This window comes from Diceros bicornis, chromosome 5 (assembly GCF_020826845.1).
Source record: "Diceros bicornis minor isolate mBicDic1 chromosome 5, mDicBic1.mat.cur, whole genome shotgun sequence".
Classification (NCBI taxonomy): domain Eukaryota; kingdom Metazoa; phylum Chordata; class Mammalia; order Perissodactyla; family Rhinocerotidae; genus Diceros; species Diceros bicornis.
The window spans coordinates 39,048,809-39,062,048 of NC_080744.1; the positions used below are offsets into that span (position 1 = coordinate 39,048,809).

Genomic DNA, 13,240 nt, shown 5'->3' on the forward strand with positions numbered 1-13,240 from the left:
TTTAAGTAAACTCTTCAAGTTCATGGCTATTAAGTACCCAACCACAATCTGAATACAAATAGTTTGGCTCCAGAGGCTGCTCACTTCCCAGCATGCTGTACCGTGCCTCTCAAAAATGGAAAGGGAGGTATACTTTCACTCTTTATTTTGTCACACATCTGTATCTGAATTTTTTTCTAGAGTTAGCATGTAATTTGTATTTGGAGGGAAAAAAAAAATCTATTTAAAACCAGCCAGCTTAATTTGATGTCAAGTTCAAGCATTTGATTTTCTATTGAAAGTCCCTACCAAAAGGGCAAATCCAGAGGTTAAGGAAATAGCTACATAAGGTTTTTGTTTTTGTTTTCTTACATAAGTTTTTTAATTTAGATAAAGAAAGGAAATACGTTGAGGCAGACATAGCCACAAACAATAAAAACCCCAGGATGATTCAACATAGCATTACTTTATTTGGTCCCATTCTTTAGGAGCAGAAAGTAACTAAGAACTCTTCTGGTACTGTTTGTTGCCAGAGGCTTCACCCCTGCTTATAGAGCCAAAATTTGCAACCTAAAAGCAGTAAGCAAATCAGAATTTTCTCCAGTTTGAAATATTTTAAAGGAAAATACCCTTTATGCAGTATAAAATGGAAATAAGCTGCTTTAAAAAAGTCTGCTAGCTCACCTGAACCAAGTTAACTTCTCTATGCACTGCCACTTGGCTAGATCATCTCGATTGTGCTAGTGCTAGTCCCTCCCACCCATTCTCCACAGGACAACCATGAGTTTTTAAAAAAGAAAATTTGATCCTGTCATAAGCCACCTCCTTTAAAATTCTTCAAGGGCTTCCCATTGTTCTTGGGATAAAACAAACATCCTTTAGGACCAGTAAGACCTTCACCCTCTGGTTTCTGGTCAGTGTTGCAACTCCTGCAGGCCTTCTTTTAAGGGTCTCACAAAGCCTTTGCAGAGGCTGTTCAGAGGCTGTTCCCTTCATCACCGTTAACTCCTACTCATCTTTCCACCCACTGCTGACACTTCGCCTCCTTAGAGAGGCCTCCCCCGACCCTCAGAGCAGGTCGGTTCCCTGCTGTAGTGCTTGTAGCTCCATGTCCCTTTTCTTCCAAACCCTTACTACGGTCGTAATTCTACATGTCTTCATGTGCTTCTTTGAATGTCCATCTCTGACAAGACTATCAACTCGGTGATCATAGAAGAGTGGCTGTTTCTGCTTACCTTTTATCCCCAGCAGCTAGCATATGTTATATTTATTAAATAATATGATAAGCTACTGACCCAAAGTGCTACATAAAGCAAAATATGAGAAAACAGCATTTCAGTGAACGTTTGATGTTTTATCATTCCTTTCATTATTACCCTGTTAAGCTCAGTTTGCAACTAAAAAGAGAAAGATAAATTGTATATTATCCAGTCAACTTATTGAATATTACCTACAGAATATGTATGTACCTCTGTTTAACATAAGAAAAAAATGACTTCTCAGTATTCATATAACAACTGCTCCATGTAGGAATAACAGTAGTAACACTAAGTACAACTCTCTTTTCGGACCAACCATGCATCTTTAGATCAGAGCACTCATGGGACACGGCCTTTTTTTTTTTTTTAATTTATTTATTTTTCCCCCAAAGCCCCAGTAGATAGTTGTATGTCATAGCTGCACATCCTTCCAGTTGCTGTATGTGGGACGCGGCCTCAGCATGGCCGGAGAAGCAGTGCGTCGGTGCACGCCCGGGACCCGAACCCCGGGCCGCCAGTAGTGGAGCGCACGCACCCAACCGCTAAGCCACGGGGCCAGCCCTGGACACTGCCTTGTAATCCTTAAATTTGCAGTCGAAGATGTTTCCAGAAATAAGTATTATAAACTTGATAAGAAGCTAAAATAAGTTCTTAAGGCAAACAGCTATGAAACCTGGACAGAAGTCTCCTTAGTTTCTCATCTTCTAGAAATAGCTTCACAAACCATTTGGAGAATCAGTCTAGAGATACACATAATAAACCATATTTCCCGTCCATTCTTTAAGTCGATCTTTCTTGAGAAATGATCAAAAAGCACCTGTTGTTGAAGACAGCAGTAAAGCCCGACCCTGATAACAAGCTTTGGTTGGATCAATTTTCTGGCTTGGACTGGTTTAGAGTCACTTCCTTCAGAATTTTCATCAGTGAATTTAAGCGAGTATGCGTCAACATTATCTTCTCTTTTAGCTGGGAAGAGAAATATGTAGATATCAGTGCATCTTAAGCTTAACTCTATTTGCTGGTTCTAGAAGCCACTTCAAATTTAAGCTAGTGATTGGGAGCTGGCAATGTCACAACACATTTCATGAACACATTTGTTCTCTTTCTGAAAGAACTTTATACAATAAACCTAGATAGAGCACGATAAGATCCTCAGATATACAGTTTCATGTGAAAAAAGAACCACTGCTGAGCATCACTGCTTTCCACCTCCCTCCCTCCTACCCCTTATCATCAAGTTTAAACTCCAAAAATTGGGAAGGAAGGCAAGAATAAAGCAAGGTAAGAGAGCCTGTGGACACAGAAACATCAACTAGTCTTCCCCTCCTTTTCCAGTGGCAAGAATCTAACTTTTTTTTTCTAACTCTTTGTTCACGGTAACAAATGCCTTTCTTTCTTTAATATTCTGCTAACGGTCTTCAAAACTAAGCTAAAGTTTTTAGACATATTTATAATAGCTGCTTTGAAGGCTTTGTCTGCTAAGTCCAACAGCTGGGCCTTTCAAAGGCAGTTTCTGATGCCTGTTTTTAATCCTGTGTTATGTCTCCTAATTTTTTATTGAAAACTAGACATTTTAGATAATATATTGTAGCAACTCTGGATAGTAAACCCCCGACCCTTCTGGTTATTGTCTGTTTATCTGTTTGGTGAGTTAGCTAGACTTCTGTTGCTATCTATTTTCCTCACAGTGTGCAGCCTCTGATGTCACTCCTCAGAGGACACAGCCTAGGGCATACACAGTCACCCTGGATGACAGTGGTTTTAGCAGGGCTCTCTTTTGACTATCTCTTTCCCTGATCTCTGTGTAAACTGTCTGCCTCTGTTGGTATCACACCCAGCTGTTAGCCTCTACTAACTGCTGGCTGATTGCTCTATTGTTTTTGACAATGCCCTGAGACATAAACTGCTCCACAGTCTACTCCAATTAAATTCAGACTCCTTCGTAGGGGTGGTCTTTGAGGCCAGTCTTTTTTTGTTCCAACTCCAGGAGGGCTCTTCTTAGTTGTTTAACTCTCTGATTATCTCTTATAAACTTCTAACTGGTCTGTGGTTTAGCTTGTTGCTCTCATGGAACTACCAGCTTCCTCTTAATTGCTTACTACCAAAATCTCCATTGTTTTGGGCAGCGCCCTTAGACTGGAACATCCCTACACTGTTTCAAATAATGTCAGTTCCTTTGGGAGAGCTTCAGAGCTCTGTTTTTACAATATGCCTCTTAACCTGGGCTCCCAAGCTGGGCGTGGGGGTGGTGTCTCTCAGGATGACACCCCTTTTACAAGCAGGGTGCTGGGCAGAGATGGTAGCCTCTGCTCTTCTCAGCTTGCCTTTGCTAGCATGAAACCTCTGCCCTCTGAGCAAGGGGGGCAAGTGTGAATGGATTCCCAGTACTCTTAGCCTACTATTCCTGTGGTAGAGCCTGTACACTACAAATGGCTGTTCTTGCCTGGAATAGAGCTTCCGATGAGAGATGCTGGTAGACTGCCCCTCCTAGGAAGATAATACAGCCCTCCACTGGTAGCTGGGGGGACAAAGATCCCTGTGTTCTTGGCTATATCTTCCCAGTTGGAGCCTCCCTCCCTCTGAGCTGGAGGGACACGGGAGGGAGGGAGCAAGTTGTGGCTCAAATGCCACAGGCTTCCTGTTCTTACTAAGGTTTAGTAGATTTTCTTGAATAAATGTCTCTTCATTTGCTTTATGCCTTATGGAAAATTTCCATAGACTTAAGATGGTTGTTTTCTTTATAATTTTCTCTAGTTATGGCTGTTTTGCTGAGGAGGGGAGTCCATGGGGCTCCTCAGGACACCATTCTGAAAGTTATCTCCCATACCAATTATTTTTAATCACAATATTTACTGACTCCCCCTAATCAACTTAGTTGTTTAGAGCAAGGATTGGCAAACTATGGACTGCAGGATAGCCTGCTCCCCATTTTTGTAAATAAAATTTTACTGTAACACAGCCACACCCATTTGTTTATATGGCTGCTTTTGCACTACAATGGCAGAGTTGAGTAGTTGAGACTGAAAGGTCACAAAGCTTAAAATATTTGTCATCTGGTCCTTTACAGAAAATGTTTGCCAACTCCTGGCTTAGAACATGGTTTCATGAGCTTAGTTAATTATGGAAAAAAAAAAAAAATCACCGTTCCCCTGTCCTAAAAGGTACTTAAACTTTGAAAAATAAATGTCACTGGTTATTAAATGTTTAATTAGCAAGGAATAAATTATTAATGCTGAGCTGGCCCTGTGGCTTAGAGGTTAAGTGCGCGCACTCCACTACTGGTGGCCCGGGTTCAGATCCTGGGTGCGCACCGACACACCACTTCTCCGGCCATGCTGAGGCCGCGTCCCACATACAGCAACTAGAAGGATGTGCAACTATGACATACAACTATCTACCGGGGCTTTGGGGGGGAAAAAAAAAAAGGAGGAGGATTGGCAATAGATGTTAGCTCAGAGCCGGTCTTCCTCAGCAAAAAGAGGAGGATTAGCATGGATGTTAGCTCAGGGCTGATCTTCCTCACAAAAAAAAATATATATATTAATGCTACTAAAAACAAAACCAACAGTAAATTCTAAGTTTGTTCTTCCGAGGGTAGTAAAGTTATAGCCGAATTTCCACTCAGAATGAGTCAGCAGGCTACCAAAACAAAGTTGCTTTCTTCACCTCAAAACCATCAACCACTAGTAAAACCCATTTAAACAGGAATTCTTAATGATCGTTTTACCACTCTTTCCTCTCAGACACCTAAGCATAAGGTGCTTGCAAAGCGGACAGATCTACGAAAGATGCCGATGTCCCCTCCCAGCACAGAGAGGAGAGTATAGGAATGCAGGAGCAGAGAGCTTTCCGCCTCCTCCTGAACTAGACCTTACAATTTGGCTTCAATATTTTGCTTTGTGTCATAAACTCCATAAGGAATGCTAAACCAAGTATAAAGGATTATCGGAGTGCCACACCATTTAAGCGCTCCCAAGTTCATTGGTACAAATTATCAGGAGTTGTCTGTATTAAAGGAAACAAAACCATCATGAAATCTTACCTCTGCAACCTTTTCTGGTAGTGGTACGTTGTAGATATCCATCTCAGTTGCATTTACTATGGCTTTTGTTTTTAAGAGATAGCTAGAGAGAAAATAGAGAGAAAAAATATTAGTACCATACCACAGTTAAGATTATCAATGAACCAAACTTGCCTTCTAAAGCAGTATCTGTCAAGCAAAGACTGCCTTCTTACCGATTTCCATTTTAAAATTCATAATGTATTTTCTAGGAAAAACAAATTCTCCATTAACAAATCATCAGAGAGACTCGGTGCCTCATCCCACCCCTTGCCAGCCAGGAATAAATGAGACAAAATTATCCCAGGACAAACTGAAGACAAAAACTAGGGTCATATGAATAATCGTGATGAGTTTAAGCTTCACACTCCACCAGCAGATCTTGTAGCACAGTTAGAAGGAAAGTAACCACACTGTGACAAATACTGTTGGTTGCCTACTAGGTAGCCATTCCTCACTTCTTTCTTGCTAACAGAATCCAGATATTGTTTAGGGCAGCCACGTGGCCAGTCCTAGGAGATGAATCATAACTGTGTTAAGCCAACTGCAGCAATTGTCACATACTTGCTTTCCCAGCTTGGCGATCATGTGACATAGATCTGGCCAATAATAAGGAAATTTTTGCTGATAAAAGGAGACCATTCCCTGTGTTCCCACACTTCCCATATCCTTTTCCTTCCAGGTGGAGATGCTACTATATATGGATGTAACGCTTATAATTGCAGCAACCATCTTGCATCCAAGAGGAAAAGGCCAAGAGAACCAGAGATGCTGACCCAGAGCCCTGTCATGGCTGAGCCACTAGAAGACTCCTGGAGTGGCCATCTGCCCCTACTCCTTACTTATTAAAGCCACTGTTAGTCAGGTTTTCTGTTCCTAGCAACCAAATTCATTCTAACTGATACACACAGACATAGACTTTTTGTGTGTGAGGAAGACTGGCCTTGAGCTAACATATGTTGCCAATCCTCCTCTTTTTGCTGAGGACGATTGGCCCTGAGCTAACATCCGTGCCCATCTTCCTCTACTTTATATGTGGTATGTTGCTGCAGCACGGGCTTGATGAGCGGTGCGTAGGTCTGTGCCCAGGATCCGAACCAGTGAACCCCAGGCCGCGGAAGCAGAGCCCGTGAACTTAACCACTACGCCACTGGGCCGGCCCCCTAGACATAGATTTATTATCTTCCGAGACTCATGCTACCTATACTTTCCTAATTTCTACTTAATCGAGAAGAATATACTGACCTTTGAGTCCAATTCCTCATTTTAAAGATTAAGAAATTACTTAAAATCCCATAATACTTTTCAAATTTATATTAAAAATTTTTGTCACTAAAAGCTTACTTCCTTAAGCAAAAACTCAATTATAGCTCTGCTGGAACAATTACTTATAACTGTTTCTAAAAAAGATCTGAGGTTACTAATAGCACACATTTAGACATACTTTTCTCCTCCTCTTTAAACTTAATTCTAAATAAAATTATTTAAGAAGAAACTAGATATTGAGAGTAAAATATCAATCCATCTAAGTATATATTTCCTGTTGAAAATTTGCATTGAAGAACAAATGGTATACCTAATGCACACTGAACAACCTCATGGTAAAGGATGGTCTTTATTTATAAGTTTGTTTAGTCATCCATAACTCAGCTAGAAACACCTATCTTAGCATATTAAATGAGAAAAAGGAAACTTTGTTTTATGAAAGGAAAATGAGCTTTGGAGTTAAAACATGGATTCAAATCTCAGCTCCTCCACTCTCTGAGCACCAGTTTTCTTCTATGAAGAACTCAGTGAGATGTGCACAATTCCTGGCACAAACTAGGTCATCAATGTCAATTTTTGTTTTTTGTTTTTAATGGTCAAGAAAAGACTTTGTTGGATGTTTCAGTTTGTTGTAATAAACAAAAAAGCCTAAGTAAAATGTAGAATTTACTAGGAAGATGAAGAAATATCCCAAGTAATTCACAAGAAGGAACAGCCAGTAGGGTATTTTTTCTGACTCTATGAGGCCACATGATCATTATTTTGTTTGTTTGGTTGGTTGGTTGGTTTTGGTTTTTTTTTTGTTTGTTTTTTGTGAGGAAGATCAGCCCTGAGCTAACATCTGATGCCAATCCTCCTCTTTTTTGCTGAGGAAGACTGGCCTTGGGCTAACATCCATGCCCATTTTCCTCTACTTTATGTGGGATGCTGCCACAGCATGGCTTGACAAGCGGTGCATTGGTGTGCGCCCGGGATCCGACCCTGCAAACCCCAGGCCCCTGAAGCAGAGTGCGCACACTTAACCGCTGCGCCACTGGGCTGGCCCCTGATCATTATTTTTTACTCTTCTTTGTGTATCTTCTTCATTCTTCTTTTTCTGCATCTACATGCATAACAGAAAATAGCTACCCTAAACCGAGATAGAGCTTTTACTTCCCAACTTCAGCACCAGACCATCTACAAATGACCAATGTCTCTGGGTCTTTATTTCAAATTCCTAGGGGAGAAAGCCTCACTGGCTTAGCTTAGGTCAGGTATCCATTCTTGGTCCCGTCACCTGGGAGTGGCATCACACATGATACAAACATGGCCACAAGGCCCCACCCTGTGGGATGGAGACAGGAGCTGGGCACAAACCCAAAAAGTGTCTACTACATTATTTTGCAAAAGCTTACCTTCCAGAAGTTTTTATAATGAAAGCGTATCCTCTCAATTGTTCCACAGTATGATTATTAAGACATGGTATGATTATAAGACATCGAAAATGATCATAATGTTATGAGATCATATTTTGGTCCCACTGCCATCTTTTTTGCAAGAGACAATGCCTGACTTTAGCATCTTCTTTCGTATAAACATTCTGCCCTTTCTGGAAGATCTTTTAAAATTTATTCGATAAAGAATATCTAGGGACTGGCAGGGTGGCATAATGGTTAAGTTCACATGGCTCCACTTCGGTGGCCCGGGGTTCGCAGGTTCGGATCCCAGGCACAGACGGACACACCACTCGTCAAGCTATGCTGTGGCAGGCATGCCACGTATAAAAACAATAGAGGAATATGGGCACAGATGTTGGCTCAGGGCTGGTCTTCTTCAGCAAAAAGAGGAAGATTGGCAACAGATGTTAGCTCAGAGCCAATACTCCTCACCAAAAAAAAAAAAAAAAGCCCACAGAAATAAATACATAATTATTAAAAAAAAAAAACAAAACAGAATATCTAAGTCCACTCACCACAGCATTTTGTCACTGGAAAGGCAGAAGTGACCTCTCAAGGCAGCTAGGGCAGCATGGGTAGAATACAGATGGAAACCAATGGGAATCCCACAGGAGCTACAGAATAAAAGGTTATAAGTGCTGGGGATAAAACCAGAATATGGGTTAGAAAGAAAATCAGAGAACAAAGACAAAATATTCAGTCTCTGGAAGCACTCCTAAAAGCTATGCTTATAATAGGAATGAGACTGAAGAAATGTCACATTCAAGAAAGGTTAACTCAGATTTTAATATAGTTACATCCTAGATAGATACCTTTGTGGATTCTGGCCACAAAAGCAATCATGGATGTACGACTGTCACCTCAATAGAGAAAAGTAATTTACATCTGAAAAGCAGAAAAAGAGCTAACTAATCAGATTAACAGTTAAACTATAAAACTACGCATGACCATATAAATTAGCTACCATTAAGCCAATTTCCAGTTGAAGTAAAATAATCAAGTTGATTGAAGCTTACTAAACAATTTATTAATAGAACTCACAGCAGGATTTTTCTTTTGCAGATATAACAAAAAATTAACTTAAAAAATTCCCCAGAAAATATGCAAAAGAAAGAAAAGAAAAGGAATCCTATTACCCTAGCAAGCCATCTATTTTCTTTTCCTTTATCCTCTGAAAGATTACTGGATGAGGAATCAGAAAATGTTGATTTTTGGCCGGCCCGTGGCTTAGCGGTTAAGTGTGCGTGCTCCGCTACTGGTGGCCCGGGTTCAGATCCCTGCGCACCGACGCACCGCTTGTCAGGCCATGCTGAGGCCGCATCCCACATACGGCAACTAGAAGGATGTGCAACTATGACATACAACTATCTACTGGGGCTTTGGGGGAAAAATAAATAAATAAAATTGAAAAAAAAAAAAAGGAAATGTTGATTTTAATTCTAGTTATACACTTGGGTAAGTCACTTACCAGTCACTTGCTGCTATATAGAACATATCCAAATATTACAAAGAAATGTTTTAAGAAAAAATTAACTATGTTTCATCACACATGTACTGAAAGCAATTTTAAAGTGGTGTGGTGGAGCCGGCCAGGTGGCATAGTGGTTAAATGCGTGCGCTCCGCTTCGGTGGCCCGGGGTTCGTGGGTTCGGATCCCGGGAGCGCACTGACGCACCACTCGTCAAGCCATGCTGTGGTGGCGTCCCATAAAAAGTAGAGGAAGATGGACACAGATGTTAGTCCAGGGCCAATCGTCCTCAGCAAAAAGAGGAGGATTGGCATCGGATGTTAGCTCAGGGCTAATCTTCCTCACAAAAAAATAAAGTGGTGTAGTAAGGGAAAAACTACTTGTATAAACATAATATGCTATGCATAAAAATTCTATTAGAGTAAAAAAATTACATGGCTAAAAAGAAACAGATTCATGTCAATGGATACTAAAAAAGACCAAGCAACAAAACATACTAAATTTATTGGTATATTACTTAATCACAAAATTTCACATTTTTGTGAATATGGTAACCAAAAAGCAAGCCATGAAATAAAGTTATATTAATTTGAATTAATTCCTATCTAGGAATTAATTAGATCAGACAAAGCACAGTACCTACAGACAAATATAGAAACTAATATATGGCACAGAGCAAAATGTAAAGAAATCACAAAATTATGCTTACGCATGCAATACAAAACAACGATTTCATTGCAGATTAGTCTAATGGCCTTGGAGAATCGTTTGCATCACCACACCAGGTAAATAACTATGATCAGCTGAGTGCTTGCTGAAGGCAAAGGGAATACAGAACGGGCAGTGGAAGAAGGTAGTTATAAATACCAGCTATGAGCACGGGACGAGTTACAGAACCGAGGACTGTAACTGTCATATTTCCTCCCTATTTTGTTATAAATATGTTGGTGTGTATATGTGTGTTTATCTGTTTTCTTCCTTCTGCTTTCTTCCCTCTCTTAGCAAATATCTATTTTCTTTCCTCTCTTATTCCCTCATCATGTAACATAAGCTATATCGTCTTTATATCATCGTATTTAAGTATTGGTAATTTTACATCATGGAATTTAAGTTATGAGATATCAAAGAGAAAAGTAAACTTCACTTAAAGACTTTACCTCCTTTTCTGGAGAAGGGGTTAGTGCATTTTCAGTTGTATGCAGGATTCTTGTAACATGTTAGGCAGAATTATGACCTTGTTATTGTCTTTATTTGGAGATTAAGTATGGTTTTAGGAGATGCATATGGGAGCCAAGTTAACAACTGATGGTTAAATTTTATGTGTCAATTTTACTGGGCCACAGGGTGCCCAGTTATTTTGTCCAACATCATTATGAATGTGTTTGTGAGGGTGTTTTTTAATGAGATTAACATTTGAATCAGTAGACTTGAGTAAAGCAGATAGCCCTCGCTAATGTGGGTGGCCCTCACCTACTCAGTGAAAGGCCTGAATACAACAAAAAGGCTGACTCTCTCATGAGTAAGGGGGAACTCCTTCTGCCTGACTGCCTTGAGCTGGGACATTGGTCTTTTTTCCTGCCTTTGGACCTGAACTGAAACGTCGGCTCTTCTTAGATCTTGAGCCTGCTGGCTTTTGGACTGCAACTTACATCTTTGGTTCTCCTGGTTCTCAGGCCTGTGGACTTGGACTAGAACTAAACCATTGGTTCTCCTGTGTCTCCAGCTCTTGGGACTTTTCACCCTCCATAACTGCATAGCCAATTCCTGGTAATAAATCTCTTCCTGCCAAGTCCCATGGTTCTCCTTATTCCAAAAATACACAAACACATGGGACTTTTCCTCCAGTGTTTTATAAACCATCTAGATCAGTATTGTCCAATAGGAATATAATGTGAGCCACATAAGTATTTTTAAATTTTCTATTGGTCTCGTTAAAAAAAAAAATTTTAAAGAAACAGATGAAATTAGTTTTAATATATTTGATGCTACCCAATATATCAAAAATATCATTTCAACATGTAATCAATATTTTAAAATTATTAATTTTTTTGTACCAAGTCTTCAAAATCCAGTGCATATTTTGCACTCACAGCATATGTCAATTCAGAATGGCCACATCTTAAGTGCTCAATAGCTACATGTGGCTAATAGTTACAGTACTGGACAGCACAGGTCTAGAGGCATTATCCTCCTCTCTAAGCAGATGTTCAGAGAGCTTCTGCCTCTGGCCCCAAATGACCTAGTTCCAAGCAGGCCACTATTCCTTCCCTCTCTGTTCACTTGGGGTGGGAAGAGGACACTTCCATAAGGATAGGGAGTTAGTGTCTTTCAGTTGGGAGAGAGGAGCTGCAGAACGCTTCCTGGTTACTGAGTAAAGCAACCAAGAATTCCTATACATTAACCCTAAAACTGACCCAACTGTGGTCAGAATAAACCGTCTTGCTGTTAAAGCCAACAGTCAAAATTGAAGAGCCTTGTAATACTAAATTCACTGAGTACCTTGTTGTCACTTGTAAATCATAGTACAGGCAAGATGCAAAGTTCACCAGGCAGTATTCAAGTATGTAACACTCAACTTGTGTTTTTCCCCAGTTTCCAGGGTTACAGCAGAGTTAGTCCTGCCATAGCTTATTACAAACTCCAGGTTAAATGGAAACTTATAAGTCCTAGTTATCTCAAAGGATGGTAGTCTGTAGTAACTGATTCTCACTATACACCAAAAGGTAATTTTCTCCTTTTTCCCCTACTAGGCAGATGTTTCTTAGCCTCACTTCACTTGCACAAGCCACTAGGGAAATGTGACCCTCAGAAAGATTCTAAAATCAACACATAAATACCACTTTTCCAATGCATTAATACATCAAGTTCGTACAAGACTCAAGCAGGTAAAACGAGCATCCTTAGCATACACTGTATGGATGGAATCAACTTCTTCTAGCGCAAGATAAGAACAAGCTATTTTCTCCTCCTGCATGTCGGTTCCACACTCCTCAGTCTCAATAAGTCAGGGACTAGAGACAGATAGGTCTCTACAGACCGAAAATTCTCAGTACGTACCTGCCTTCGAGCACACCTTCAATGCCAACTAGGAAGGGAGCTTCCAAAACCACGTTATTTGTGACTCCTAGGAAAACAAACACGGGTCAGAATGAGTACCTGTGAGGCCTTGAAAGGGAAAACCTTCCCCCTTCAGACAGACTCATCATGGCCACAAAAATCAAGAAAATCCCGGCAAAGGGGTTCATTTCCTTCCAAATCTTCACCCAGTTTTCTTCCCCAGCTGGCTCTCGGCCACCCGGTGAGAAAGCTGGAACACCCTCTCGGGCCCTCCCCAGACGCCGCCCCCACTCACTGGAGAAGACCACGGCCCCTAGGGACCGCGACAGGTCCCAGGCGAGGTGCACCGTGTCAGCCAGCACGGCGTGGCACTGAGCGCACTGGAACACGGCGCACCTCTCGGGCTGCAGCCACGACGGCAACCGCGGGCTGGATGGCAGCTCCTCCGCCCCCAGCCCTGCAGGGCCGAGCGGCGAGGACCCCTTCACCACCTGCGTGTCCCACTCCATGGAAGTCGTTAAAGAAGGTTCATCAATCGCCTTCTTAGCGCTATCGCAAAAGTCACCCCGCGGGAGCACTGCATAACGCGAGCGATGCCGCCGCGCCCGAGCCGCCATTTTCCCGCAGCCGCGCCTCCGTTTCGAACACGCACCGGGCCCCGCCCCAAGCACGGTTCCTCCGTCCTCATTGGACATCGTGAGCCGGGGCTCTGCGG

The 13,240-nt window shown here is 41.4% G+C and overlaps 1 protein-coding gene across 2 annotated transcripts; it reads right to left on the bottom strand.

The window, feature by feature from the left end:
* Positions 1-2,011: 2,011 nt before the first annotated feature.
* OIP5 (Opa interacting protein 5) lies at positions 2,012-13,164 on the bottom strand. Of its 2 annotated transcripts, none has more exons than XM_058541273.1 (5): positions 12,821-13,164; positions 12,526-12,592; positions 8,516-8,614; positions 5,281-5,362; positions 2,012-2,204 (listed from the first exon to the last, which is right to left on the bottom strand). In XM_058541273.1, the coding sequence occupies exons 1-5, from the start codon at positions 13,140-13,142 to the stop codon at positions 2,109-2,111; spliced, it is 666 nt and encodes a 221-aa protein (XP_058397256.1). In that variant the 5' UTR covers positions 13,143-13,164; the 3' UTR covers positions 2,012-2,108. The 2 variants fall into 2 exon arrangements, with proteins under 2 accessions (XP_058397256.1, XP_058397255.1); XM_058541272.1 differs by having other exon boundaries at positions 8,516-8,638; positions 12,821-13,157.
* Between the last annotated feature and the right edge of the window lie 76 nt (positions 13,165-13,240).